Source organism: Capricornis sumatraensis, chromosome 18 (assembly GCF_032405125.1).
Source record: "Capricornis sumatraensis isolate serow.1 chromosome 18, serow.2, whole genome shotgun sequence".
NCBI lineage: Eukaryota > Metazoa > Chordata > Mammalia > Artiodactyla > Bovidae > Capricornis > Capricornis sumatraensis.
The window spans coordinates 24,846,857-24,873,581 of record NC_091086.1 but is presented as its reverse complement, the minus strand read 5'-3'; the positions used below and the strand labels follow the sequence as shown (position 1 = coordinate 24,873,581).

The 26,725-nt window shown below is 41.5% G+C and overlaps 1 protein-coding gene across 1 annotated transcript in view; it reads left to right on the top strand.

The window, feature by feature from the left end:
* The first annotated feature begins 867 nt into the window (after positions 1 to 867).
* Positions 868 to 26,725, top strand: part of ZSWIM6 (zinc finger SWIM-type containing 6) — a 208,324-nt gene continuing 182,466 nt past the window's right edge. Inside the window, exon 1 of the mRNA XM_068990563.1 lies at positions 868 to 1,528. Coding sequence (XP_068846664.1) covers positions 868 to 1,528 — 661 coding nt within the window. The remainder of the gene's footprint in view (positions 1,529 to 26,725) is intronic.

The window sequence follows — 26,725 nt, the reverse complement described above, 5'->3', positions numbered from 1 at the left end:
GCTGCAGACAAGAGGAGCAGCGGAGCTGGTGCTCTTCTCCGCCTTGGTCTGCAAAAGTGAAATGGAAAACAGCCGACTACCGCAGCCTCCTCCCTCTTCTCCGGCGCCGCAGCCCGGGCTGGGGGTGGGGGGAGTTCCTCTGGGCTGACTGGAGGGGAAGCAGGCGGCCTCAGCCGCACCTCCTCCGCCTTCCTCACCACCCCAGTCCCCCGGGTTCCACGCCGCATTTCTTTGTTTTGAAAGCGCCTCCTCCGCCCAGAGGCTTTTCCCCCGGCGGGCCGGCTCTGGCGGGGGTGGGGGTGGGGGTGGGGCCTCAACTCAGGGTCCCGCCCCCCACTTACCCGGACCCCTCGCCCATGCTCACTTCCCATCTACTCTTCCCTCCCCGCAGCGACCCACGAGGCGCGTCCTCACTTGCGGGACATCAAAAGGAAGCAGGGAATTGGAGGGGGAAGTTGAGCAGGCAGGGGGCGCAGAGACCCATGCACCCTAGGCCATGACTGGGAGCCCGCCCCCTCCCCCGGGAACCCCGCCTGAGCCCCGCCCCCCGCGTCACAGCAGCCTGACATTCTCACAGCCCATCGGGCACCCAACCCCACCGCCCCCGCTACCCCCGTGTCCGCGGAGTGCTCTATTTATGTTTCAGCTCAGCGATTTGCATAGGCCCCGCCCTTGGCCCTAGGTCCCCCTATCGGTGCTCCGCCTCGGCCGCGACGTCACGGCGAAGGCCCCACCTCTTGTGCCCGTACAAGGAGCGGCGGGCCCTAGATGGCAGCGTGGCGTCGCGGCGGCGTGTGCGTGTCGCGCTTCCTTGTGCCGTTTATAGGGTCCCGGCACTTCCGCTGTCGGGTTAGAAGCGGCGCGGTCATGGCGGAGCGCGGACAGCAGCCTCCTCCCGCGAAACGGCTCTGCTGCCGGCCGGGCGGCGGCGGCGGCGGCGGAGCCAGCAGCGGCGGCGGAGGAGCGGGTGGCGGTTATAGCTCTGCCTGTCGGCCGGGCCCGCGGGCGGGCGGCGCGGCGGCAGCGGCGTGCGGAGGCGGCGCAGCGCTGGGGCTGCTGCCGCCGGGCAAGACCCAGAGCCCCGAGTCGCTGCTGGACATCGCGGCGCGCAAGGTGGCTGAGAAGTGGCCGTTCCAGCGCGTGGAGGAGCGCTTCGAGCGCATCCCAGAGCCGGTGCAGCGCCGCATCGTCTACTGGTCCTTCCCCCGCAGCGAGCGGGAGATCTGCATGTACTCGTCCTTCAACACCGGCGGCGGCGCCGCGGGCGGCCCCGGCGACGACAGCGGCGGCCCCGGCGGCGCGGGCGGCGGCGCGGGCGGCGCGGGCGGCGGCGGCTCCTCGTCCTCGCCGGCCGCCACCTCGGCCGCCGCCGCCGCTGCCGCCGCCGCCGCTGCCGCCGCCTCCGGGGCCGGGGCCCCGTCGGTGGGGGCCGCCGGGCCGGCGGACGGCGGCGATGAGACACGGCTGCCCTTCCGCCGGGGCATCGCGCTGCTGGAGAGCGGCTGCGTAGACAACGTCCTGCAAGTCGGTGAGTCATGGGGCAGTCGCGGGGTCGTCTCTCCGTCCGTCAGTCCCTGGGCGGGGGGACGCCCGCCCCCTCCCCTCTGGGCAGCCCCTCAGCGCAGCGCGCGCCCGCACCCCGCCCGATGCCCTCACTGGCCGGGACAGTCCTTCTGAACGAAGCGCCCATTTCCTCTCCGCCCCTCCCCGCCCCCTGTCTCCCCGGACGGGCCAGCGCGAGTGGGAAATGAATCAGCAGGACGCGCCCCTCCGCGGGGTCCGCCGGGTGGGTGTCGGGTGCCCCCGGCCCGCTCCGTTCCCCGCCCTTCTCCCGTGGAGCACGTCCTGGAGAGCTGCTGACCCGTTTTGGGGGGAGAATGTGGACAAAGGCGCGGGCGGCCGGCCGGGCTCCGGCGGAGGGTGTCTGTGGTGGGGCCGTGCGGGGCGGGGGAGGGGGCGCGGGCCGCACAGACAATGCCGGCCGGGGCCGAGCCGGCGGCCGGGCCGCGCTCTGCGCTCTGCCTCGTCTCTCCCCTAGCCTGTCACTCGCCGGTCTTTCTCCTCTGCACCCCCCTCCCCGCCCCCTCCATTTGAGGGGAGGGAAATACATTTTAATGCCGCTCGGCGGCCGCTCCTCTCAGGGCTTCGACGGGCTGGCGGCCGCGGCGTTCCGGGGGGCCGGGAGAGTCGCTGCGGCGTCCGGGCTGGCCCGGGCGAGCTCCGCCGGCCGCCCCGGGATTTAAATGTCCTTCTCTCCGTCTCGGGGTGCGCGGGCGTCAGGCTGGACCCCTTTCCTGAGGGACCTCTCCTCCCGAGGACGCCCGCGAATCAAAGGGTGCGAGCCGGGCCCGTGGCAGCTGGCTCTTCCCCTTACCGGGGGACCGCGGCGTGCCCGGGGCTCCCGCCGGCGGAGTTCGGTTTGCACCGGGGAGGGGGCCGGGTCGGGCTCCGTGCGAGCCGCGGGGAGCTGCGGCCGGCGGCGGCCGGAGCGCGAGGCGGAGGGGCTTGGCGTCGGCTCCCGCGTCCCTCCCGGCGCGGCCGCCTGGCAGTCGGGCACGACCCCGCACTTTGTTCTCGGTTTCAGGCTTATTTGTGCCCCTTTCAGTTTTCTGTCACCCTCCGAAAAGGGGAAACCAAACAAAAGAGTCTCTTTATTTCTTTTCAGGGCTTGTAAAGTAGAAGATATTTGACAAAGGCGAGAGAAGGACTTAAAGCTGCACAGCCCTTCTTTCTCTGACAGACCATGAGAGTTTTCTCAAATACCGAGTTTTAAAAGCTTTCTCTGTGTTCCCCGCTCCCCCCACCCTCCAATGTGTCTTTCTGGTCAGATTTTTTTTCCAGCTGTAGTGCTGGGGATGTTTGAGCTAGACGGAAAAGAACAATGCTGTAGTGAAACTCCCCTTTCCTCGTATTTTTCTCCTGATTGCAAAACGGGCGTATTTTTTCTACCCCCCTCTTATACTGCTGTCTGTTTAAATTGTGGTGGTGAACGCTGTTCCTAATGAATGGGGAGAGATTTGGCAGCATCACTGTCTCTGATTTTTAATTTAATCTTCTCTTTCCGTAGTCAGTTTCTTTTATCCTTCTCTTTGGGAGTCGGGTAGGGGTCTGGGTGGGGCCCCAAGAGAGAATTAAGATTTGTTTTAATCCTGTCTGGTTAATTTGAATTCTAATGCAATCTGGGAACGTGATTTTTCTGCATGGTCATTTATTTCTAAAGGCCGTCCCCAGTGTTGCCTTTTCTAGGTTAGACACCCTCTCCTTATGTCTGGAGGGGGGTTTAACTTCTGAGGCTATCCATCTATCCTTTAAAAAAAAATCTATTTAACATTCTTTCAAGTTATACCCCTCCTCCCCTTGTTTCCTGCCTGGTTGAAATGGATTGAAGCACATCCATGGTATCTCAGTATAACAAACTAGTTTGTGAGTTTTTATGGCTTGGCTGGCAATGCTGAGTTTTTTTTTTCCCCCTTCTGTGCTTGACTCTGCTTGCAAGCAATGAGGAATGACAGGAGAGCGCACAGGGAGGGTTTCTTGGCTGATTGCATTTAAGCCAGGAATTCACTGTGAAAATAAAGCCAAGGGACGATAAATAAAAGATGCAATCTTCTCTAGGAGACAGACACACAGCGTGGGCCTTGCCTGCTTTCATTGGTGAAGAGGCCTGGGTGAGTTGTAAAAGAAAATAGTAACTTTCTGAATAGTCCCCAGAGGGGAAGGAGGCCACTGAATGGAGTTGGCAGTGGTTGATGTGAAGCAGGATGATGCTTCTCATATAGCTTGAAGAGTTGACCACCCCTTTGGAAACACTTACATACGTGCTAAACAAGTGCTGTACAAATGGTGGAAAAAATTCGTTTTTCCCCTCTGTGTTCTGCCAATTTCCTTAACTTCCAAGTTGTATTACTTGTTGTGCCAGTCGGTGTAGAGATGGAAGGCTGTTAAATGCCTGGCAGCTGGCACTGTGAGATAGAAAACTTATGACCAGGATTTTTTTTCTTCCCTTGATAAAGAACAGAGAGAGTGGCTAGGTTAACCATCTAATTTAGCTCTAAGTGGTGGTTTGAATTGGAACTAACATGAAGCTTATTTTATAATTTTGTGATTTGAGGTAGAAGTCTTTTTCGCTTCATAACCTGAAATGGAAAAGAACAGAATATGTGTTGATAGCATCATAAGCAGTTTTCTGGTATTGCAAAATTACATGTTTGTTTGTACAGGAAGTATTCATTGACTTTTGTAGAGATGACTAAATTATAACTACAATACAGACAGTCTAGTTGCTGGACTTTATTTTGCACTTACAATGTTGAGATTACTTAAGAATTGAGGGGCAGAGAATTGGGGCTTCCCAGTATTTAAACATACTTTTCTTGGTTATTTTTCAACCCCTAGATTTTAAGAAGTTTAAAGGAAAAAAATTAAATATTTGAGTAGTAGTTGTAAGCAGTATTTAATTAGTGCAGAGCTGTTCATCAGTTGATTATGGGAAGTTTTAGAGAAAGCATTGTTGGCTTATTATTAACTAGTGATATATTGGAAGGGAGCTAATGCTGAAGGTGCTTGAATGTAAATATAATTGACAGTACTTTAAAGCAAAATTTTTGCCTGAAAAGTGAGTTTGTTGCTCAGTTGTGCCTGACTCTTTGCGACCCCATGGATTGCAGCCTACCAGGCTCATTTGCCATGTGATTTTCCAGGCAAGAATACTGGAGTGGGTTGCCATTTGCTTCTCCAGGGGATCTTCCCAACCCAGGGATCGAACCCAAGTCTCCTGCATTGCAGGCAGATTGTTTATCGACTGAGGTACAAGGGAACCCTGGAAAAGAGCGTCCCTAATGGGGTATGAAACTTGAAATGTAAAGGAAAAGACAGATACAAGTTACTTGATTTTAAAAAATCTCAAAGTTTCTGTAGGACTGAAAACATGATGGACCAAATGAAGCAACTGGTGTAGTTGTTTGCAACATGTTTGACCAAAGGCTAGCAGATAATTCCTGAAATTTGGGGAAAAAGATGAAGAACTTGGTAGGAAAAATAGACATTTCACAAAGAAATGCGGATTATTAATAAATGTATTCATCTTCAATATAAGACAAAAATGGAAAACTGTTTTCATCTACCACACTGACTCACGGGTAGATATTACCCAGATTGATTGAGGAGTTGGGAGAATGGGATGCTGCCTCCCCTGATGCTGGGCACAGTCTTTTTGTGTCATCTCTAGGCATTTCTATAGATTTATTGATATCAGTGCGCAGAGATGTTCAGTACGGTGGGTGATGATCCTTGCAGTATGGTTTGTAATTGAAAAGCTGGACTCAATCTAAATTTCTATCAGAGGGGAACTGGTTAAGAAGTACTCAGTGGAATACTATGCAACCATGATAAAACAAAGTAAATTTTTTTATACTGACATGTAAGGGTGACCAACATGTTTCATTTGAAAGCAAATCAACTGTTCAACTGTTCAACGCTGCAGTTTCTGTTGAAAACAAAGACAGACTTGCATATTGGTGTTATAAAGATATCTGGAAAGGCTACACAAGCAACCATTGAATAGTGATTATCTTTGGAGAAGGGCAGATGAATGGGCACAGTTTTGGGGAGAATTTTACTTTTCATTGTATTAACTTATGGTTGGATTTTTCTTAAAATTAGAAGCATATATTTTTGTAGTAAATCTTAGAAAAATTATCCTTGTGTTTTTAATGAATGCATATTTTTTGTTTTGGAGTATGTGTTTGTGTGTCTCCTTTCTGAAGACCTGGTGTATACTTAGTTTTCTTTTTTTGTTTTGAAACACCATTTCCTTATTTGTGACTGAACAATCATTTAAAAGCAAAGAATGTCTAAACAAAACTAGAAACTAGTCTTTTGTAGAAGGAAGGAGCTGAGTTTTAAAAGGAATTTTTTTTTTTTTTTCTTTTGCTGGTTACTTTTGGAAGAAAAGTTATGTTAACACTGGTAAGCATTTTCATGGTCTTTTCAGATTTGTTATTTAAATTTCATGATTTAGGGAGTAGCAAGGCAGTAAAAGGGGATCAGTATTAGATACTAGATTTAGGATGGTTAAAATTTTAATCAGCTAACTTACTTGAGGCTAATTAGTTGACCTTTGAGTATTTTTATTTTCTTTACAGACCAGAGATTATTGTATAAAGATGTGATTCTGAATACACTTTCAGAGATAGGCGTTTTGTTTATTGATGATGATATAGCTTATTGAATGTATTTCTAAGTTTAAAGTAATGATATAGAACAAATTTGAATCAGAGCCTATACTTGTTAAGTCTTTTGGTTAATGAAGAATTACACAAAAGAACTTTTGAAACTAGTGCATATATGTATTTTCTTTTATTGTCTTCCTGTCTGAGTTGTTTCATTTGCTTATAATTGATTTTTTGAAAGTATTTGAGCATCTCATGTGCTCAGCATTGGTCTGAGGGAGTTTCAGTTTTCAATTTTAAGTGAAGAAAGCTTTGAATTTTTGTCATACTTAGTTCTCTGATGGTTAGTACTGGTCCAATGAGGAAATCTGAAGTGTTCATTTGGGAGATAGAGTACTTTTTGTAGCCAAAAAATTTCAGTACTGGAAGGTGGAAACTGCAGATTTGAATTAAGTAAATACTTCTACTCTTGCTGCAGTCTTTAATTTCTTGCCATCTCCCCCTTCCCCATTCTGAGTACACCCTGGAATTGAGGACTAGACCATCTCTCTTATTTTATTTCCACTGTGCGTTGAATTTCATCCTTTCTTCAGATGCGAAACTTGGATACCTTTCCTTTTAAAAAATCAGGATTTTTTGAAACAACTCTTTTAATAGAACAATTATTGCAATTAATTGAGCAGTTGAAGTCAGTATTGTCTTTAGGTATGTCCTGGCCAGTTGTTAGGATGTTTATCCGTTTTACTTCATCATTGGCTTCTTTTCTTTTCACAATGGGTAGTCAATAACTATCAATTCAAACTTCAGATGTTTCATCTGGAAAAATAACAAGCTAGCATGTCTTCTCTACTCAAAATCATATTAAAAATTTACTTAAGAATGCATGATTTCAACTAGTAATATCTTTAGTGAACAGGATGGCCTTGAGGGAATGACTGATGCTTTTTTTAAAGAAAGTTGTCCCTTTTAAAAATTATACAAATGGGTTTGTACTAATTCCAAATGCTGATGTGTTTTATATTTTTGTGTTAGAAAATCAGTTTTCTTCAGTGATGGAAAGTGAATTTGGTACCTTTATTTTAAGAAACTTACCTATGTGTATGATAAAATAAACTCGTGTTAGAAATTTTTATAGGGGCAATCATTAAACTTGATCTGCTGTTGACCTTCAACTGTTATATATTTAAGAGAACAAATATCCTACAAAAGAAGTCAGATTATAGGTAAGTATAAACTTTTATGAACAAATCAGATTATAGGAAACTTTTTAAAATGGTAGTAAATTACATAGAGCCCATAAAACCGGGTTTAGTTACCTTTCAAATTACTATCACATAGTTTGAAGAATGGTGCTTTTTCCCAACAAAAACCTAATTTAATTTTCTTGGTTTATTAATTTTTGATGTATGTAAATATTTGAACATTACTGTAAACTAGAAAACATGAGCCATTTCTTCCTTTAAGTGAGTAGAAAGACTCATCTCCTGCTGAGAAATCAGTATTGAATGATAATTTGGAGAAATATGTTACATAGTTTTGTCCCATGAGAAGAGACTTGTTTCTCAATCCTAGCCAGAGTCTCAAAAATAAAGTGTATTAGTTAGATTTGTTTGAAAAGATCTGAATATCTTTCCACTTTCTGCTTTCAGTGCTGGATGTTCCACTGAGAATATGCTTTGCACATAGTTTTCAGTTCTTTAAAAATAGGATGCTTCCTTAATTTTTTTGATCTAGAAAAGGTGGCCAAAACAAGTTTTGGAGAGAATGCACTGCAAAGTCTGCTTTTCATTTTGGACTTAAATGTTGACTTTCAGCTGATAGTAAGTGAACTCTGTTGCTAAGGGTAGGCTAACTGAATTCTTAAGTGATAACTAGTTTTCTGTCAGCATATATTACAAGTATTTATTTTGTTATTGTTCAGTTGCTAAGTCGTATCTGACTCTTTGCCATAAATGAATATATTTATGTGTTTATAGCTAATTTGATGTTCCCAAGTGAGAGAGACTAATGAAAGTAGGTGTCATTTGAGTATCGTTGCCCCAAGCATATTTCAGTGACCGCTGTGTACAGGTGCATTCTTCTGTTTCTTCTTAAATATACCAACAGGTGAGATGCTGTTTTTATACAGAACTGTTGTGTGATAGTTATTATACACCTGTAGAGCTCTGGAGATTTGTAAAGATCAGTTCCAGCCTCTCCCGTTTTGCTGATGAGAAAACCATGGCACAGACACGTTGAGTAATTTGTCCTGATAGGTATAGGAAATTGCAAAGTTAAACGTGGAATCTCTGTATTTCTACTCATAGACTGCCTCTTAATTTGCTGGGAACATTTGGTAAATTTCAGAAAATCTTCAAAATCAGGACAAGCATATCTTGAATGTAAATTGTCTTTGATGTTAGAGAGATTATTTGGTTAACATTTCATCTAGTGTTATAAAAGTATTTTTTTCCTAGATAGCATTTTAGTTTCAGGCCAGATTCTAATGGCTTCAGTTAAGCAGTGATTCTAGCTTGTTTAGTGCATGCTGGTGTGAAACATTTGTAGACATTTGGACATTGAAGAGATGTTCTATGATGGATTAAAGTTCAGGAAAAGTTGGTTATTATGATTGCTGACTGTATGAAACTGTTTTACAGTTGGTGTGAATCTACATCATTGTATGCATACCTCCTTGTAATACAGAATTTACTGAAAGTTGAAAATACACAGAACAATAGAAGTCAGTACCTTGTAGGAAATTTGTTTGCTCTGAATTTAATATGTTTATGAAAACATTCAGACTTTGTGTTTGGCCTGTTTTTGAGCATTTTTCAGTGTCTGTCAGTGGTACCCCACCCTCATCATCAGTAAATAGTACTGTATACATAACCCCTAGATGCACTTCTTTCATGTAATTGATGTGGCCTCAAAACTTTATTAACATCTCTTGTGTGATTTGGGGCTTTTCGTTATTTAACTGCATATCGTTTATGTTGAGCCTCTTAATATTCCTGTAACATTTACTAATACTACTACTACTAATAATAGCAGTCACTTTCAGCGCACTTAACCATGTGCCAGTTACGGCTCCAAGTATGTTATGTTTCTTAACAGCCCTGTGGAGTTAGGTACTTTTATTATTCTCATTTTATAGATGAGAAAACTGAAGCATAGGAAAAAAAGTGCAAGTGACTTTTGCCCGAAGGTCACACGGGCTGGTACGTTATAGAGCCAGACACAGCCTCTCTGGCCGGTACGCTTACCCTCTGAGTAATATTACTCATGATGCATCATCATTAACTATTCTAGAAAGTTCATCTTTATGTTTATAATAATCTCTTGCTACTTTCTAGAGTGATTTTTCACCGTAGCCAGAATTTTAAATTGTGATCAGAGCTATGATTTTATTTTATTTTATTTTTTTTTATTAAATTTTAAAATCTTTAATTCTTACATGTGTTCCCAAACATGAAACCCCCTCCCACCTCCCTCCCCATAACATCTCTGTGGGTGATCCCCATGCACCAGCCCCAAGCATGCTGTATCCTGCGTCAGACATAGACTGGCGATTCAATTCTTACATGATAGTATACATGATAGAATGCCATTCTCCCAAAAGAGCTATGATTTTTAACATGTATTTTTAAAATGTGATTTTAAGATTTGAAAAAGGCCTTTTGTGAATTAATTTCAGCTTTGGAAGATGGTTGTGTCACTCACCAGACACTTCTCTAACTTTTGAAAAAGGAATATCTTCCATGTTAGATCTAATTGCAATATATATGCCACATATATATGTATCTTTTATAACTTTTTGAATGTTATGATTAAAAATTATAGTATTTCTTGTGCTACTAAAAAAGATTTAATTTTCTTTGAAAATTGAAAGGATGTTAATTGGAAGGATGCAGAATAACCTGTCAGTACATTTAAACTCTTACTAACTGAAAAAGCTGATCAGATAAATTGGAAGCTTATGTAGTGAATTAATGTGCTTAAAATTCAAGTGACTCACTACCTGGTCCTACCATATTTAACAGTCTGTCTGTTAAAGCATTTTTCATTGTTAATTGATGTCAGATCTCTAATGTTAGAAGGTATTCTACAGAAACTGTGCATAAGAAGTACGTTGAATGAATCCACAGAAGCAAGATTTAAGTTCTTTTAATTAATACAATTTAGAATGCTATATGTGCCACCTTATAGCTGTTAAATATTTGCTGACAGTGATTAGCATTTTATATAGGTATTTTATTATATCAGTGTAAAGAGCAAAGCCTGGAGCCTCTTCTGGTATCGCTGTTGATTGGTAAAGGCTAGCAGAAATTGAAGGCAATGCTGTAGACTGGTTATGTTGAGCCTTTGTTCCTGCTACAGCTTCTTCTTAACTTATTTCTACGAAGAAGATGGTCATGGTTTTTCTAAATAAAATAAATACCTAAAATGCAAATATCATGTTTGTGGTCAGATGTATGTGAGAGAAGACTTTTTTTTTTTTTTTAATAAGTTTACCTTATTTCTTTACGAGTTTATTTTTTCATTTAAATTTTTTATTTCTTGGACCATGCAGTGAGATTTAACCCAGGCCCTCAGCAAAGAAATCGCTGAGTCCCAACCACCAGACTTCGAGAGAAGTCCTAGACTTTTTTTTTTTTAAAGCATTCTTCAAGCTTCCTTTAACATTTAGGATTTTGAACTGCAGTTTTTGTCTTATCTTTTCTCTGCTGCTGCTGCTGCTAAGTCACTTCAGTCGTGTCCGACTCTGTGCGACCCCATAGACGACAGCCCACCAGGCTCCGCCGTCCCTGGGATTCTCCAGGCAAGAACACTGCAGTGGGTTGCCATTTCCTTCTCCAGTGCATGAAAATGAAAAGTGAAAGTGAGGTCGCTCAGTCGTGTCCGACTCTTCGTGACCCTGTGACTGCAGCCTACCAAGCTTTTCAGTCCATGGGATTTTCCAGGCAAGAGTACTGGAGTGGGATGCCATCACCATGGTAAAAAGCTGAGGACTGAAATGACCAATGGCTGCTTTGTGATGATGAGGTGAGACTTGAGGGTAGGAGATGGGGGAACCTCTGCACTCAGCCTGCCTCAGAGTTCCAGTTTCTTTCTTTGTTTCCCTCCTTCCCTGTTGCCCATCCTTGTTCTCTTCCTTTGTTGGGCATGGGAAATGGAGTCAGGGAGTGAGGAATAGGAGAGCATGGTAGGGAAAAAGACAAGAAATCCAAAGAGGTGGTACATACCAACCAAGAGAGTGTATTCCATTCCTTTCTTTGCCAGCTGTTGTCCTTTCCCCTTCAACCTCCCTTGATTTAGGGAAATAAAAATTGAGGTCACAAGGACCTATGTGTTCCAGCTGCTTGGCTGCTATTTTTAGCCTGACCCTACATCAGGCTGGCACTGGACCATGGTGGCATAGGGCCAGCAGATTGTGGGACTGCTTAACAAACGTCAGAAACTTAGCTTTTCAGTTATCAAACTGAACCAATTTTCATATCTGTCCTGTGCTATGCTATTCTACTTACCTCTACCTTTTTGAAATGGGACTGCATGTTTTTTAAGATTGATTTTGGACAGTAGTCAATAATACTGTGATAATTACTTTAGATAGAAGAAAGATTTAAGAATTGCCTTATCAGGTCAGACTTATGTCTTGCCCAATAATTACGGTTTTGTGGTGTCACCAAGAGGTATGAAATTTGCCTAATTTAAAATGCCTTGGGCATCTTTAAAATTGCCATTCCTGTTGAAGTTCTAGAGTCTGAATTGGTTTATATAATTATAGGTGTCATGAGACACTTAAAAAAAACACATGTACTGTTTTTTCTGCAGTTGTCAGTGTTCTCTGCTGACACAGTTGTGTGTGTTTGGGTTTGGTTAATGCTGTAAGAACATGTGTAGCAAATAAAAAAGCTTACTATTTATTCTAGTAGGAAGTGTAGGTGGGTTTTGATTGAAATACCAGTATCAATAGATTCTATATACCCTAGAGCCAGTATCATGTGGATTATATTTGCAAACTGAGTCTTAACTTTTGTGTATAAATATGCATTTAAAATTTATTTGATTATCAGTTATATTCAAAATGAAAAATACGTTGTATTTATTTTTGTATAATTTTGGAAAGAAGTACAAAGACTACCACAGTGTGAACCTGTATCTTTGGAGGGCACTTTGGTAGGAAGAAGAGTATATTCTTTCCATAGTGGTACATAGAAAACTTGAGGTTATGTTAGGGGTGATTTTCAGTGTACTGTGGACTGCACTGAATATGAGTAGAAATAGGGTGAAGATTACTCACTTATTCAGTGACTCCTGGTATAATGTACTTAGATCTGTTGGATGGCAGGATAACATTTAGTGCATTGATCTGATGCCCTTCTTAAGGTAACTAAATAATTGACCAAAATAGCTAGAAATAGAATCAAATGGATATTTTCTTCACTTTGTCTTTAAGGTAGTTTATTGGATGAATTTTGCTGAATTCACTGTTTTGAAATAAAGCTTAAGGTGAGGGATTTAGTAAAAGATGACTTGCTACTTTGAGTGAAAAAAATTTTCATTAGGGGATATAATCAGAATGTCTTGGGGATACAGTACCGAGTACATTTGAACTGTATGACAGTGTAGTAGTTACACCACATGATGTCTTTCTGCAGTAAGAGGTTATGGTAGGTGTATTTTCCAAAAGTGGATTGGCGATAGATAGATCCGTTGATCCATGTGTGTATGTGTCTATAGATAGAGGGGTGTGTGCGTGCATGTGTATATGCACACATTTATAGTACATATTTATAATTTAATACAATGCTTAGAACACTGTAATCTACTGGATGGTCGTAGGTAAGTGATTATCTTATAGATCCTTAATGTAATTTAGATTTTATTTAGGTGAGTCATGTAAATGATGTCAGCTCCAGTTTAACTAACAAGCTTGATTAAAACCAAAGCCCAGACAGTAGTTGGACTAGAGCTGTTAAAAGTCTTACAAGCAGAGTGCGCAAATGACGTTCTTTATTGGGACTTGTCAGAGCAGTTTCTTTGCAGTTTTTGTGGATCTCTCTTAGCAATTTATTAAAAAGGCATTTTGTCTAAGCTGTTTGATTAAACAGCAGGAAATTCCAAAGTATTGGATAGTGTTGCATTTTTGCTTTCAATGAGAGCTATTGCAGTGGGGAAATTTGTTTTTGAAACTTTAACAATTTGTGGAAATTTTTTATTTTAAAATAGACTTAAAAAACTATTTCAACAGTAATTTAAGTTTCATCCATGTCTCATGCTCATCTGTTTTCCTTAGTTCGTTTTCAAAGTTTATGATTTTAGATGTGTCTGAAAGAAATTAGTGCCCTAAGAGCCAGTGACTGAGTTGATTCAAAATTGAGTGTGATGTGTCAGGTCCGAATTTGCATGATGGTGGCTCTGTCAGTAAAGAATCCACCTGCAGCGCCGGAGACCCCGGTTTGATGCCCGATTTGGAAAGATCCCCTGGAGAAGGAGACGGCAGCCAACTTCAGTATTTTTGTCTGGGAAATCCCATAGATAGAGGAGCCTGAAGGGCTACCCGTACATGGAGTCAAAGAGTCAGATACAACTAAGCAACCAAAGACCACCACAGCATAGCTTAGCAGTGGCTTTGTCTTTTGATTTTGATAAATCTTGAGACATCAGAGTTTTTGTACTTGTATGAATTTTATTTTTTGAATAAAAGAATATGGTTTGTATTTTTAAAAATTCTTTGTGTATATGTTGTGTGTGCGTACCTGTTTGTGTGCGTGCGTGCGTGCGTGCATGTTGGGGTTTTGGGAAGGAGTGGTGATAAAGATGATTTATGTGGCGATGGGTTAAGGCCAGAGAGGCACGAAAAATTTAAGAAGCCATGTTCAAATATAGAGGGTCCCTTTCCTCCTCTGTTTTCTGGAATAAGCACTGGTCTGCTTATGTAATGTTATAAGAATGTATTTTTTACTTACTTCTCCCCCCTCCCTCCCATGTTCTTCCTGTTAAAAACTTTATTCAGAATGTAATATGTGCAGTGTATAATGGCTATCTTATGGTGGTTTTATGGATGGATTGGCTATTGCATCTCTAAAAGGCTACTTTTTAAAATTTACTGCTTGAGGTTCTTCTCTTTACAGTTGTGGAGTAACTTGTTTTCTCTTTATTTTTGATTTGCATTTTTATCATTTAAAATTGAGCTTTGAATCCGGCTCTTTCAAGAAGTCTTATTTATTAGTAAACCTAGAAAATTCTGTGACTTAACTTTCAAGATTCTATGTCTTGACTTTAATAAGCCTTACCCAGGAAATCCAGAACTGTCATACTATTTTAAAAAAGATGTAATAGTAAATCAAGTTCATATATATGTGTGTGTGTGTATATATACACACACACACATATATAGATATATAGGTATAGATGTTCTTTGAGTGAGAGTAGGTAGATCTTCTAACATTCTCCAAGGGGTTATTATGGAGACTGACACTGGCTTGTCTGATTCAGGATCTTTTCCAGACTTGAGAACACAGCTGTGGGACTCAGCTTTAATGTAAAAGTTGGAAAAAATGAGGGATAGTTTCTTATGAGAAATTACTGTGTGTAGAAGTATAGATCTCTCAGCGTCTTTTATGGGGGGGGGTACTAGTTAGGTTATTAAAGAACATGAAGTGCTAACAAATGTAAAAGTACTCTGCCGTATATTGTTACAGGAGCATTTTGAGTTTGCTGTTGTTTAATAAATATTTCTAGTCATGTTTTTTGGGGTGAGAATTATAGAGTATTTAAATACAAAGTCCTCTTTTAGAGTTGAAAGATAAATCTGCTTGAGTAAAAAAAAACACTGGCAAATTTTAAATCCAGGACAGCCAACTGTTAATAGTGCCAGTGCTGCGTGTGCATATTAGACATTGAAATGTCCCTTGAATGAATGGTAAGCTTAGATTATGTGCCAGTATTTTGTGTGTACCTATATGAAATTATCTTAGTTAAAAAAAAGAAATATTTCCAAGCCCCAATTTCTATTTGACTTTCTGAATCAGGGTTATTATTAGTCTCTTAGGAGGTATTTTGAATAGGAATAGGACCATAAGATAGGAAGGTTGGTTTTAAAAACGATATATTATCATCAGTACATTTCTACAAAGACCATGTAAGCTTTCTTTCTTCCTTTTCTAATTTGAGGGGACTTTTTTCTCTCAGTTTGTTAACTTAACAGCATCAGCCAAAAACCTATTCCGAAAGCAGCTTATTTATTAGATGATTCCAGCTTCCAAACAGAAAATAATTCGGGCATTCCTGTGTAGAGCAGTACTTTTGGTACTGCTTTTTGCTCAAAGAAAATAACTTTGAATTTTAAATACCTTTGAATGATTAAGAGATTGCTTTCTCCTTTTATTTGATGTCTCACTTTTTAAAGAAGTTGGCAAAAAGAAATTTAACTGGTTTCTTAAAACTTTCTTCAGATGACTTGCAAAGCACATACAACTTCAAAACATCCCACAAGATCTTACACATTGTAAAAAGACATTCACTAATTTCGTAGGAGTGTTTATTAAACTAGTCTACAAAATGCTGATGACTTTCTCTTGACATAGAATTTCCTTAAGATTCAATATTGCATAAGATGGGGCACAGCAGGCAGTTTTTGGAGCAGCAAGGGTGTATTCCCAGTGCTTGGCTTGTGAAAGGGGGAGAGTGAGAGACCATGTGTTCCCATTTGCCCAGTCATTCTTGTGCCTCTTTGGCTAGCATAATCAGGAACAGTGCCCTCTTTTATATGTTTTCCGGTTCAGCTGATAACATACATGATTACCTTAGCCATATATCTCGTTTTTCAGAAAGAAGGGGACAATTAAAAAATCAGTTTAGAATTACATTCTGTGTGTGCACATGCTAGAGCTTGTGTGTAGAGACAGGAAGGGAGGGAAGGGCGAGTTGTTTGGGACAGAAGGGAGACCTCTGGCTTGTTTGTGGTCTTTATCAGTGGGTTCCACTCACTGTTTCTCAGGACACAGACGCTTTCTTTTTGCATTCAGTTCAGTTCAGTTGCTTAGTCATGTATGACTCTTTGCGACCGCATGAGCTGCAGCATGCCAGGCCTCCCTGTCCATCACTAACTCCCAGAGTTCACTCAAACTCACGTCCATCGAGTCGGTGATGCCGTCCAGCCATCATCCTCTGTCGTCCCCTTCTCCTCCTGCCCCCAATCCCTCCCAGCATCAGAGTCTTTTCCAATGAGTCAGCTCTTCTCATTAGGTGGCCAAAATATTGGAGTTTCAGCTTCAACATCAGTCCCTCCAGTGAACACCCAGGACTGATCTCCTTTAGAATGGACTGGTTGGATCTCCTTGCAGTCCAAGGGACTCTCAAGAGTCTTCTCCAACACCACAGTTCAAAAGCATCATTCTTCGGTGGTCAGCCTTCTTCATAGTCCAACTCTCACATCCATACATGACCACTGGAAAAATCATAGCCTTGACTAGACGGACCTTTGTTGGCAAAATAATGTCTCTACTTTTTAATATGCTGTCTAGGTTGGTCATAACTTTCCTTCCAAGGAGCAAGCATCTTTTAATTTCATGGCTGCAGTCACCATCTGCAGTGATTTTGGAGCCCAGAAAAATAAAGTCAGCCACTGTTTTCCACTGTTTCCCCATCTATTTGCCATGAAGTGATGGGACCGGATGCCATGAGCTTTAAGCCAACTTTTTCACTCTCCTCTTTCACTTTCATCAAGAGGCTCTTTAGTTCTTCCTCACTTTCTGCCATAAGGGTGTTGGCATTCACCAAAAAAAGCAGTTAATAAAGAGACTTTCCATCTCCATGGGTTTGATACGTATTCTCCCCTCCCCTGCTTTTAGTAACTTCAGTTCAGTTCATTCGCTCAGTTGTGTCCAGCTCTTTGCGACCCCATGAATCGCAGCACGCCAGGCCTCCCTGTCCATCACCAACTCCCGGAGTTCACTCAGACTCACGTCCGTCGAGTCAGTGATGCCATCCAGCCATCTCATCCTCTGTCGTCCCCTTCCCCTCCTGCCCCGAATCCCTCCCAGCATCAGAGTCTTTTCCAACGAGTCAACTCTTCGCATGAGGTGGCCAAAGTACTGGAGCTTCAGCTTTAGCATCATTCCCTCAAAAGAAATCCCAGGGCTGATCTCCTTCAGAATGGACTGGTTGGATCTCCTTGTAGTCCAAGGGACTCTCAAGAGTCTTCTCTAACACCACAGTTCAAAAGCATTAATTCTTCGGCGCTCAGCCTTCTTCACAGTCCAACTCTCACATCCATACATGACCACAGGAAAAACCATAGCCTTGGCTAGATGGACCTTTGTTGGCAAAGTAATGTCTTTGCTTTTCAATATGCTGTCTAGGTTGGCCATAACTTTTCTTCAAGATACATAAATTTTCCTGTCTTTATTTGATGTTGTAGGGCTCTAGCATATGTTTGTATTAATGGTATAATTCTATTTCATACATTTTCTTGTATTCGATGTTTGCAGGTACTGCTCATTTTAGTCACTTGCAGTTAACTACTGCTGTGTAATTTGCTGATCCTATGGCTGTGAGCTGGAGAAGAGGCCTGACCCATCAGAAGACTAGAATCCTCTTTGCTGGGTCTTGTTTTACTATCTGTATAACCTTAAGCAGATCACATCCTGGCTCTGAATTCCCTTGAGCCCTTATAAAATGAAAATAACCGTACCTCTGTCTCTTCTCTCATGAGACTGTTAAGAGACCTACGTGGGAATGCATGAACGTACTTGAATTCTGAGTATTTACACAGAAGGGAAATATATTATTTTTATGCTCAGTTTCCCCCTGATTTTCTCCATTTATTATTATTTTCCTCAAGTTTTCTGTATTTTCTCCCAAATCTGCAATCATCATATCTTGATTTTATAATCCGAGAAAGGAAATATTTTTTTAAAATTCTGTTACCATTGAAACAGCAAAATTCACTATCCACAGATTAATGTCTTAATATTTTATTATATTATCGTTTTGCCTGATCTAGTACAACTAAGCAGAACATATGTTATTCAGCAAAGTATGCCTTGGCCTTAATGTCTTAATGCCTCTCTCGTTTTTGACCTCAATGATTGATGAATTTTGTCTTCACTGGAACTCTAGAATTACTCTCCTGAAAGTGTAGAGGGGCATGAGTAGGATCTGTTGAGTTCTGTTCTTGAGGATAATGGACAGTTTATGGATTAACCTAATCACTTGTGATTTAGTTTTCAGGCTTCCTGAATATTTGCAATGGATAAGCAGAGGATGGAAGATAAAGGACACTCAGGTTCAGACGCATTTCTGAGTTTCTCGTCATAGGACTGTATATATAAGATCTACATTCCCATCTTTTGGAGATGTGAATCAGTGAAAAGAGTTGGTTAATATCTTGATTTAAAGATTTACAAGTAAAGTGTTGAGAAAAATAGTGTCAAGTGAAATTTTAAGAGCTTACTATGAACTAGAATCTTGGTTGTGTATTTTTTCAATTCTTTTTTTTTGTGGGGGACGATCTCAAAAATTGTTGCCCTTGAGGCTGTGCTGATGTGCTCTGGAAGACCTGCCTACTCCACACTGTTTTCTAACTGTCCAGTGAAAGACCTGTTAATGGCCTTTATGTACTTTGAATATGTACCACAGAGCTTTTCTTTTTCTTGTATATGCTCTTATGTGTGTACACACATGAGTAAGAGCAAACGTTATGCATTTGTTAAGAGTGTTAGACCAGCTTGTAAACTTTGGACAGGCAAGGATCAGTTCTTCTGATGCATGTTGCCCCAGGAAGATGCTGCCTGTCCTGTCCCTCTGCAGGACCTTCAATGGTTTCCCTTTGCTCAGAGGACCAAAGGCATTCATGGGTGTGCAAGGCCTCTCGTGGACAAAGCCTGGACCCTCTGCTGCCTTTTGGACACTGTTCTCGCTTACCCTTCACTTCCTTTTCCTGTGTGCTTTTTTCTGTTTGAAATGCTCTTCTTTGCCTGATTCATGCCTTAATGGACAGCTTGGCTTAGAGAAAACTCCTGGCAAAGAGTTCTCTTCTTTGTAACCCTAGTCATGGTTTTCTGTCTGAGTTTTTTGACTGTTTTCCCCGTTAGATTGTATGTGTGTATGTCTATATGTGTGTATTTTTGTATTCACAGTCCAGGTAAAAACTTCTGCACATAATTGACTCAGAAAATGTTTGTTGAATAAATGGATGAAGGCAGTGGTGTTATGCTTGAGAAATAAGTAAAAGCAGTGCTCTTACTCAGTGGCTCTCTCCACTGCCTGTCTCACATCTATCCCACAAAGAACATGACAGTGTGTGATTTTTACTATTTACTTACTTTCGGCTCTGCTGGGTCTTCCTTGCTGTGTGGGCTTTTCTCTAGCTGTGGCGAGTGGGGACTACTCTGCAGTTGCAGTGCACAGGTCCTCAGTGTGCTGGCTTCTTTTGTCTGCATGGGCTCTAGGCACTCAGGCTTCAGAAGTTGTGCCTCCCAGGCTCTAGAGCACAGGCTAAATAGTTGTGACTCATGGGTTTGGTTGCACTGCGGCATGTGGAATCCTCCCGGACCAGGGATCAAACATTGGTGGATTCTTTACTACTGAGCCACCAGGGAAGCCCAATATGTCAGTTTGAAAATGTAGCTTGTGGCCTCTTTGGGCCACTCTCAGACTACCTAAAGGCACTTTTTCATTGGTTTTCCTGTTAGAGGAACTTCCTTAGAAGAGTTTGAGAAGCTCCCTTATCAAGGTCAGCTGTATTGGTATGTGGGTGTATATGACAAGCATTGAGAAATTCAGCTTGTTAGGTGTTACCTGGTAAAACAAATTAGCCAATGTTTTGAGAGGATGGTAGGACGTGCAGTTAGGGCAGGAGACTCGCCCATGTGTGTCGGTTAGTTCTCTTCATTCATTTTCCCGGTTCTCTTGCACAAGCAGCCATGTTCCATCGTGGTAGGCAGGGCACAGCCTTGAACTAAGCTCCCGTTGAGGGTTGCCATGGGCTACACGGCAGGTGTGCATGCAACATTTTCTTCTGTTTGTCACTCTATGCATTCTTGCCTACTCTTGAGCTTTTCTCTTTTTTTTTTGATGATGTTAGTCTTTGACTCCCATGTTAGTTGAACTCAAAAGGTGCTGACTAGAATGATACATGTAAGAAGTACCAAGTATCTGCCACATGAAATTATTTCTATTCCATTAAAGTGATGTTGGACAGAACTTGAACTTTTTATCTTGTTTAGGGTTGAGTTGGGGATCATTTCTAATTTGAAACTTACATTCATTTGCTATTTTATGTAGCTGAAGCCCTTACTGTCTTCCACTTTGGATCCCCAGTTCTGTGCTTCACAAGCATGGTCTCCAGCCCTCAGAATGACTTTGGTACGTTCTGTGGCTGAAGGAACTGAGACGTGAGATGCTAAGTCACTGGTCCAGGAGTACCCAGTGGGTCTCTGCTAGATGTCTTCTCTCGTAGGATTTTTTCAGTGTCCCACCTGCTTTCTAAGCTTTGCTAGGGGCAGCTTCTCTGCCAGTACGTGCATAAAGGAAACCATCCAGAGACCTCCTTGGCCTGTGACACCACTCAAAATCCGACTTTTAAAAAGTGTCCCATGATTTTAGGGATGTGCTGTTTTATTTTTTCCTCCTGGATAGTAGTAATGTATGTCTGATCCATAGTATCTTCTTGCTTCTTGGAGCTGTTACTGTACTGAGTTAAATATAAATATGACTTTCTTCTTTGCTGAGATTAAAAAAAAATTTCAGTCACAGTATTTGCTGACATTAATAGTTTGGCCTGAAAGAGGTACTGTTTTCTTTTTCATCAGTTCATTGATTTTAGTGGGAGACTTGGGAGTGATGGATAAAGGAGATACTTCACAGAGAATATTAGTATAATAGAAGCTGTGTGAGGCTGCTGAGGTGCACACAGATCTTCCTGGTAGGCAGTTTCAGGTGCTGGTGGGTTATGTTAGCAACCCTGTTGATGGAGAGATTCAATGGTTTGGTGAAGTACTGGGGACATTCTCTTCTTACTACTAAAGTATAGCCTGAATACCTGTGTAACTCTTAGGGCAGATCTTAAATTTTTCTTTCCTTTGGCTTTTAGGAAGCACCTCTGTTTGTGGGTGAGGAAAGACTAGATATGTCTTTCTAGGCGACATCCAGGTCTTTCCCTTTTCCTATTCCCTCCTGTGTGTAACCATGAGGCTATATAAAGGAACATTTCTGGAGGCTATTTAATCCACTTGCCTGAGATGCCAAGACCTTTATTTTTTCAGTTGAGAGTAGGCAGTTGTAAGGGTATGCAACGTGACTGGCTAATAGAAGATGAGTGATAAAGTCAGGACACTACCCTTCCTTATAAGATATGGATTATTCGATTTGCCTTCTTCTGATCTCATTCCTGCTGACCCCATACCCTCTGCTTGAGTTAGTGAATTGCATGTGGGTTCAACTCTCATTGTTTAGCTGGATGTGTCTGTAGCAATCGTGGCTTACTGTGTAGACTGGTCACAAGTTAAAAGTTTAGCAAATCTTACATAATTTGTCATAGTTTTAGCACTTAAAGTTACTTAATGTATGTGTGTTGATGATCTGGTTTATGAATATACCATATTAAAAGGCGCTTCCCGGGTGGCTCAGACAGTAAAGAATCTGCCTGTAGTGCGGGAGACCTGGGTTCGATCCCTGGGTTGGGAAGAGTCCCTGGAGAAGGGCATGGCTGCCTCATCCAGTATTCTTGCCTGGAGAATTCCATGGACAGAGGAGCCTACCAGGCTAGAGTCCATAGGATCACAAAGAGTAGAACACGGCTGAGCAGCTAACACTAACTAAAATGCTATATAATTGCTGAAATATTGAATAGCCCTGCTTTTTATGACCAAGTTATAGGATGAGTAATTATTCCCCACAGTGAATAGTTCAAAGTGAAAAACTGTGCCTAAAGTGTGATGTGACACCAGTTGTATTTAAGCCCCAAAGGTATGTAATTATCTCAGTCTCTTGCACATACCCACAAGTGTATTTATGCTTATGGCAAGAGTTTCATGTGCAAGAGAAAACACTTTCTGATAAGTGAAGGAACAGTCCATTATTTTTGAGGGGCTCAGAGATTGTTTTACATTAGAGACACCATTTCAGTTTCCCTGTATTTCTTTAGGATATTATTGAAAGGCATACATCACTGGATTCTAGAGTTAACTGGTATCAAACTATAAATTTCAGATATTAAGGATAGTTTAGGGACTTTTCTCAAAGAAGCATGTTTATGATTTATAGTCTGCCTCAGAGACTTGTTATATATGCCATTCTTAGACTCTTGTTTTGACCAGTTGTTTTAATTAAAGGCAGTAAATGTTACACTGTGGCTTCCTATTGAAAATAAAAACTCTTTTGTAGTTTACTTAAACTTTTAACTTTGTACATAGGTTGTCTGTCTGGTCTCATTCTATATAGATCATGAAGATTAAAGGTAGTATCTCCAGCTGATTTATTCTTTCTGTCTTTAATTCAGTATCACAATAATGTTTTAATACATTAAAATGTGACTGATATTTTTTATCACAAGTCTAATATGAATAAAAACTTGCGAATAAAGTGATGAGGTTATAATAGTTTCTGCTTTCAGAGGACCAGATACTTCAGTTTGGTGATTTGGTTGTTAGTTATGGTTAAAGCTGCCTGTTCACAGTCCCAGAAGATGAGAATTCCTTAGCTCTGGGACTGGTAGAGGCCCATAGTGGCTGCTTGGGCTTCCCTTGGGCTAGAGAAAGGTGAGTTGATAGGTGCTGGCTCTGAGACTCCAGGTAAAACAGCAGTGGTGGTAGCTTACCTGTTTACAATGTGATTCTCTTGAGAGGCTTTTTTTTTTTTTTTTAAATACAGTATTAAGTGGCAGGAGCGAAATGTTAACATAGTTTTGTAACTGAAATCAGTACAAATGTTTATAAAGAGTTTAAAGCTTTAAATTCTTAAAAATATAATTCAAGAGTAATTTGTAAAACACTATAGTTGAATACCACTACTGTGCTAAGTATCACGTGTCCAAAAAAGAGACTGGTGAGTTTCTGTTTGTCTATATTCGTGCTATCTGACTTGGTAGCATTTGAAATGTGGCTCCCCTGGATTGCCGTGTGCGGGAAATGTAACACCTGCAACAGAATTTGAAGGCTTTGTGCAGTAAAAAGAATGTAAAATATATCATTAATAATTTGTTGAAATGATAATACTTTGGGCATTTTGGATTACATGGAGTGTATTAAAACCAATTGCACTTGTTTCTTTTAACTTGTTTTAATGTGGTTACTAGAAAATTTAAAATTACATATATGGCTCACATTTTTCAATTAGTGCTGGTCTGTAGACCCTTTGGTCTCATGACTGTGTTTATGCACACAGTTCTGTTGTTCAGTCTTAAATTTCTAAGGTAGAAAAACCATCTGTCAACTGTTTTCTAGGTTTGAGATTTCATTGGCTAATTTATTTCCAATAATCTGATTCTAAGTCAATGTTATCTTTATAGAAAACTTCAGTGGTTTGTTTCTGATATTTGAAATTGAAATTTTTTGTTTCTCGGTAAGGTATAAAGTAAGTGCTAAAATTATGTTAACTTTTAAAAACCATTCCTTAGAAACCTGTTGGCAAAGGTTTGTTTTTTTCATATGAAGGCAGGAGGTTGAGATTTCCTTGAATTTCAGTGTCTTTTGGATTTTATTGTCCAATAAAAAAGACAGTGATGGTTACACATATCTGTGAATATAATAAAAACCATTGAATTGTATACTTTAAATGGCTGAATCGTATATGTATATCTCAATAAAGGTGTTAAAAAAAACTAAAATAGCTAAGAAAGAAAAGTTCTTTGTGTTTTGTCTGTTGTAGAAGTTTCCAGAGTGTGGTCCCTAGTTCAGTAGTGTCAGCATCACCTGGGAGTTTCTTCAAAATGCACATTCTTGGGCTCCACTCCAGATACACTGACTGGGGCCTACCATCTGCGCTTTAGTAAGCTCTTCAGGCGATTCTGATGTTAGTACATGCAGAACCACTGGCTTAATACACTGGTTAAGAGTTCATCCAGGAAAAAGAAAACCACTCTTTAAGTTTTAAAAACTAGGAATTCACTGTGATGACCTAGAGGGATGTAGGATGAGGGATGTGGTAGGGAGATTCAAAAGGGAGGGGATATAGAAACACATATAGCTGATACGGGCTTCTGAGGTGGCTCAGTGGTAAAGAATCTGCCTGTCAGTGCAGGAGATCCAGGAGGTGTGGGTTCGATCCTTGGTTCAAGAAGATCCCTTTGAGGAGGAAATGGCAACCCATTCCACTATTCTTGTCTGAAAATCTCCGTGGACAGAAGAGCCTGGCCGGCTGCAGTCCACAGTCTTAAAGAGTCAGATGCGACCGAGTATGCATACAAATACATGGAAATTCAGTTGAAGGTCTTGGTTGTACAGGTGATGGAGGAGCTGAAACAGCAGGATAGGATGGTGTCGCAGCCTAGGGATTAACAGCCAGGGTGAGAGAACAGTGTCTCTAATGGTAGGGCTGTGGGCGATCAGGAGCCAGGGTTCCTCTGAGGAGATTGGAATCTCCTGGGAAGGAACTAGAGCCGTGAAAGAAATGGCAGCCACTGCTGGAGACACTTCCTGAAGTAGAGGAGGAGGGAGAGAAACATCCTGGCTCCATGGTGCCTCTTACTTGCCCATTCGCCATCGTGGTTTCCCAAAGGCTGAACGCAGAGAAAAGCCAGCTGAAGCAGGAGCCTGAGAAATGACGTCTGGAGCCGTCAAGTCTCCTGAGGTAAAGCGCTCTCATAGATAGGTGGAGAGAGGCCTGTGATTGACGTGCCTAGTATTTACACTTTAGAACAAAATAATGCTTTGACATGATTTAAAAAATTTACAGGCATTTTAATACCAAAAAATAATCTCAGGATAGGGGGTAATCTTAATGGAATGAATTTAGCTTTATAAAAACTAAACTGTCCTTTTATAGTTTCAGTGATGGCCAGGCAAATCTTTTCTTGGACCAGGGACTCACTTTTCATGAGTTTGGGAAATGCTACCTTAAACATTTAAAAGACTCTTATTTGTTTACTCTGGGATCAGTTTTTTTTTAAATTAATTTATTTTAATTGGAGGCTAATTACTTTACAATATTGTGGTGGTTTTGCCATACATTGACATGAATCAGCCATGGGTGTAAATGTGTTCCCCATCTTGAACCACCCTCCCACCTCCCTCCCCATCCCATCCCTCAGGGTCATCCCAGTGCACCGGCCCTGAGCACCCTGTCTCATGCATCGAACCTGGACTGCCAGTCTGTTTCACGTATGATAATATACATGTTTCACTGCTCTTCTCTCAAATCATCCCACCCTCACCTTCTCCCACAGAGGTCAAAAGACTGTTCTATACATCCGTGTCTCCTTTGCTGTCTCACATATAGGGTCATTGTTACCATCTTTCTAGATGCCATATATATGCATTAGTATATTTTATTGATGTTTTTCTTTCTGGCTTACTTCACTCTGTATAATCTGCTCCAGTTTCATCCACCTCATTAGAACTGATTCAGATGTATTCTTTTTAATGGCTGAGTAATGCTCCATTGTGTATATGTACCACAGCTTTCTTATCCATTCATCTGCTGATGGACATCTAGGTTGTTTCCATGTCCTGGCTATTATAAACAGTGCTGCAATGAACATTGGGGTACATGTGTCTCTTTCAATTCTGGTTTCTTCAGTGTATATGCCCAGCAGTGGGATTGCTGGGTCGTATGGCAGTTCTATTTCCAGTTTTTAAGGACTCTCCACACTGTTTCTAGAACACTTTAGAACACTTCCCCGGGATCAGTTTTAACCCTCCCACTTCCTAGTGGAGGAGTTACCGAGCTGTCCTCCATTGTTAGTGCCACCTTGTGGCAGGTATGGAAAGTTTGATTCCTCAATTTCTCTGCCAGCTTTTCCTGGAACACCTTGTATGTTTTTCTTTCCACATTTCCCCTTTCATTTGTTGCCTAAAGCTTAGTTCTGCCTTTTTACATCTCCTCTTTGCCTCTAGCATTTAAGTCTCCAGCTTCTTAATTTCCCAGTGTTCTTTCTTTTCCTTTCTTCCTTGTTGTTTTGGTGGTGATTAAACTATGGCTGTTAAGAGAAGGGTAGTTACAATGATAGGTCTCTAACAAGGAAAATTCAAGTTGTAGATTTTTTTAGTATAGTTAAAAATAGTCTCTTGAACCTTTTGAGCTTTTGAAAGAATCCTGAAGATCCCCTCAGAATGTCTACAGAAAGTCATGCATTTCTTCATCCTTTTGAATTAATTTTTTCCCAGACACTAGCATTTAACTGCTGTCATTTGAAACAGTGTTGTTTTGTAGTATTTATAACAAATGGAAGCCATGAAGCTAACCATAGTTTTCCCCTTTGAGGGGGACTGTGTTCTGAATTCCAACTGACTGATTGTCTTAGAATTCAATGACGTGTTTAATGGTCCAAAATAAAATCTAATATTTATGAATACAAATAGGTCTGGAATATGTATTTTCTTATATTTGAAAGATATGTGCTTTCATTC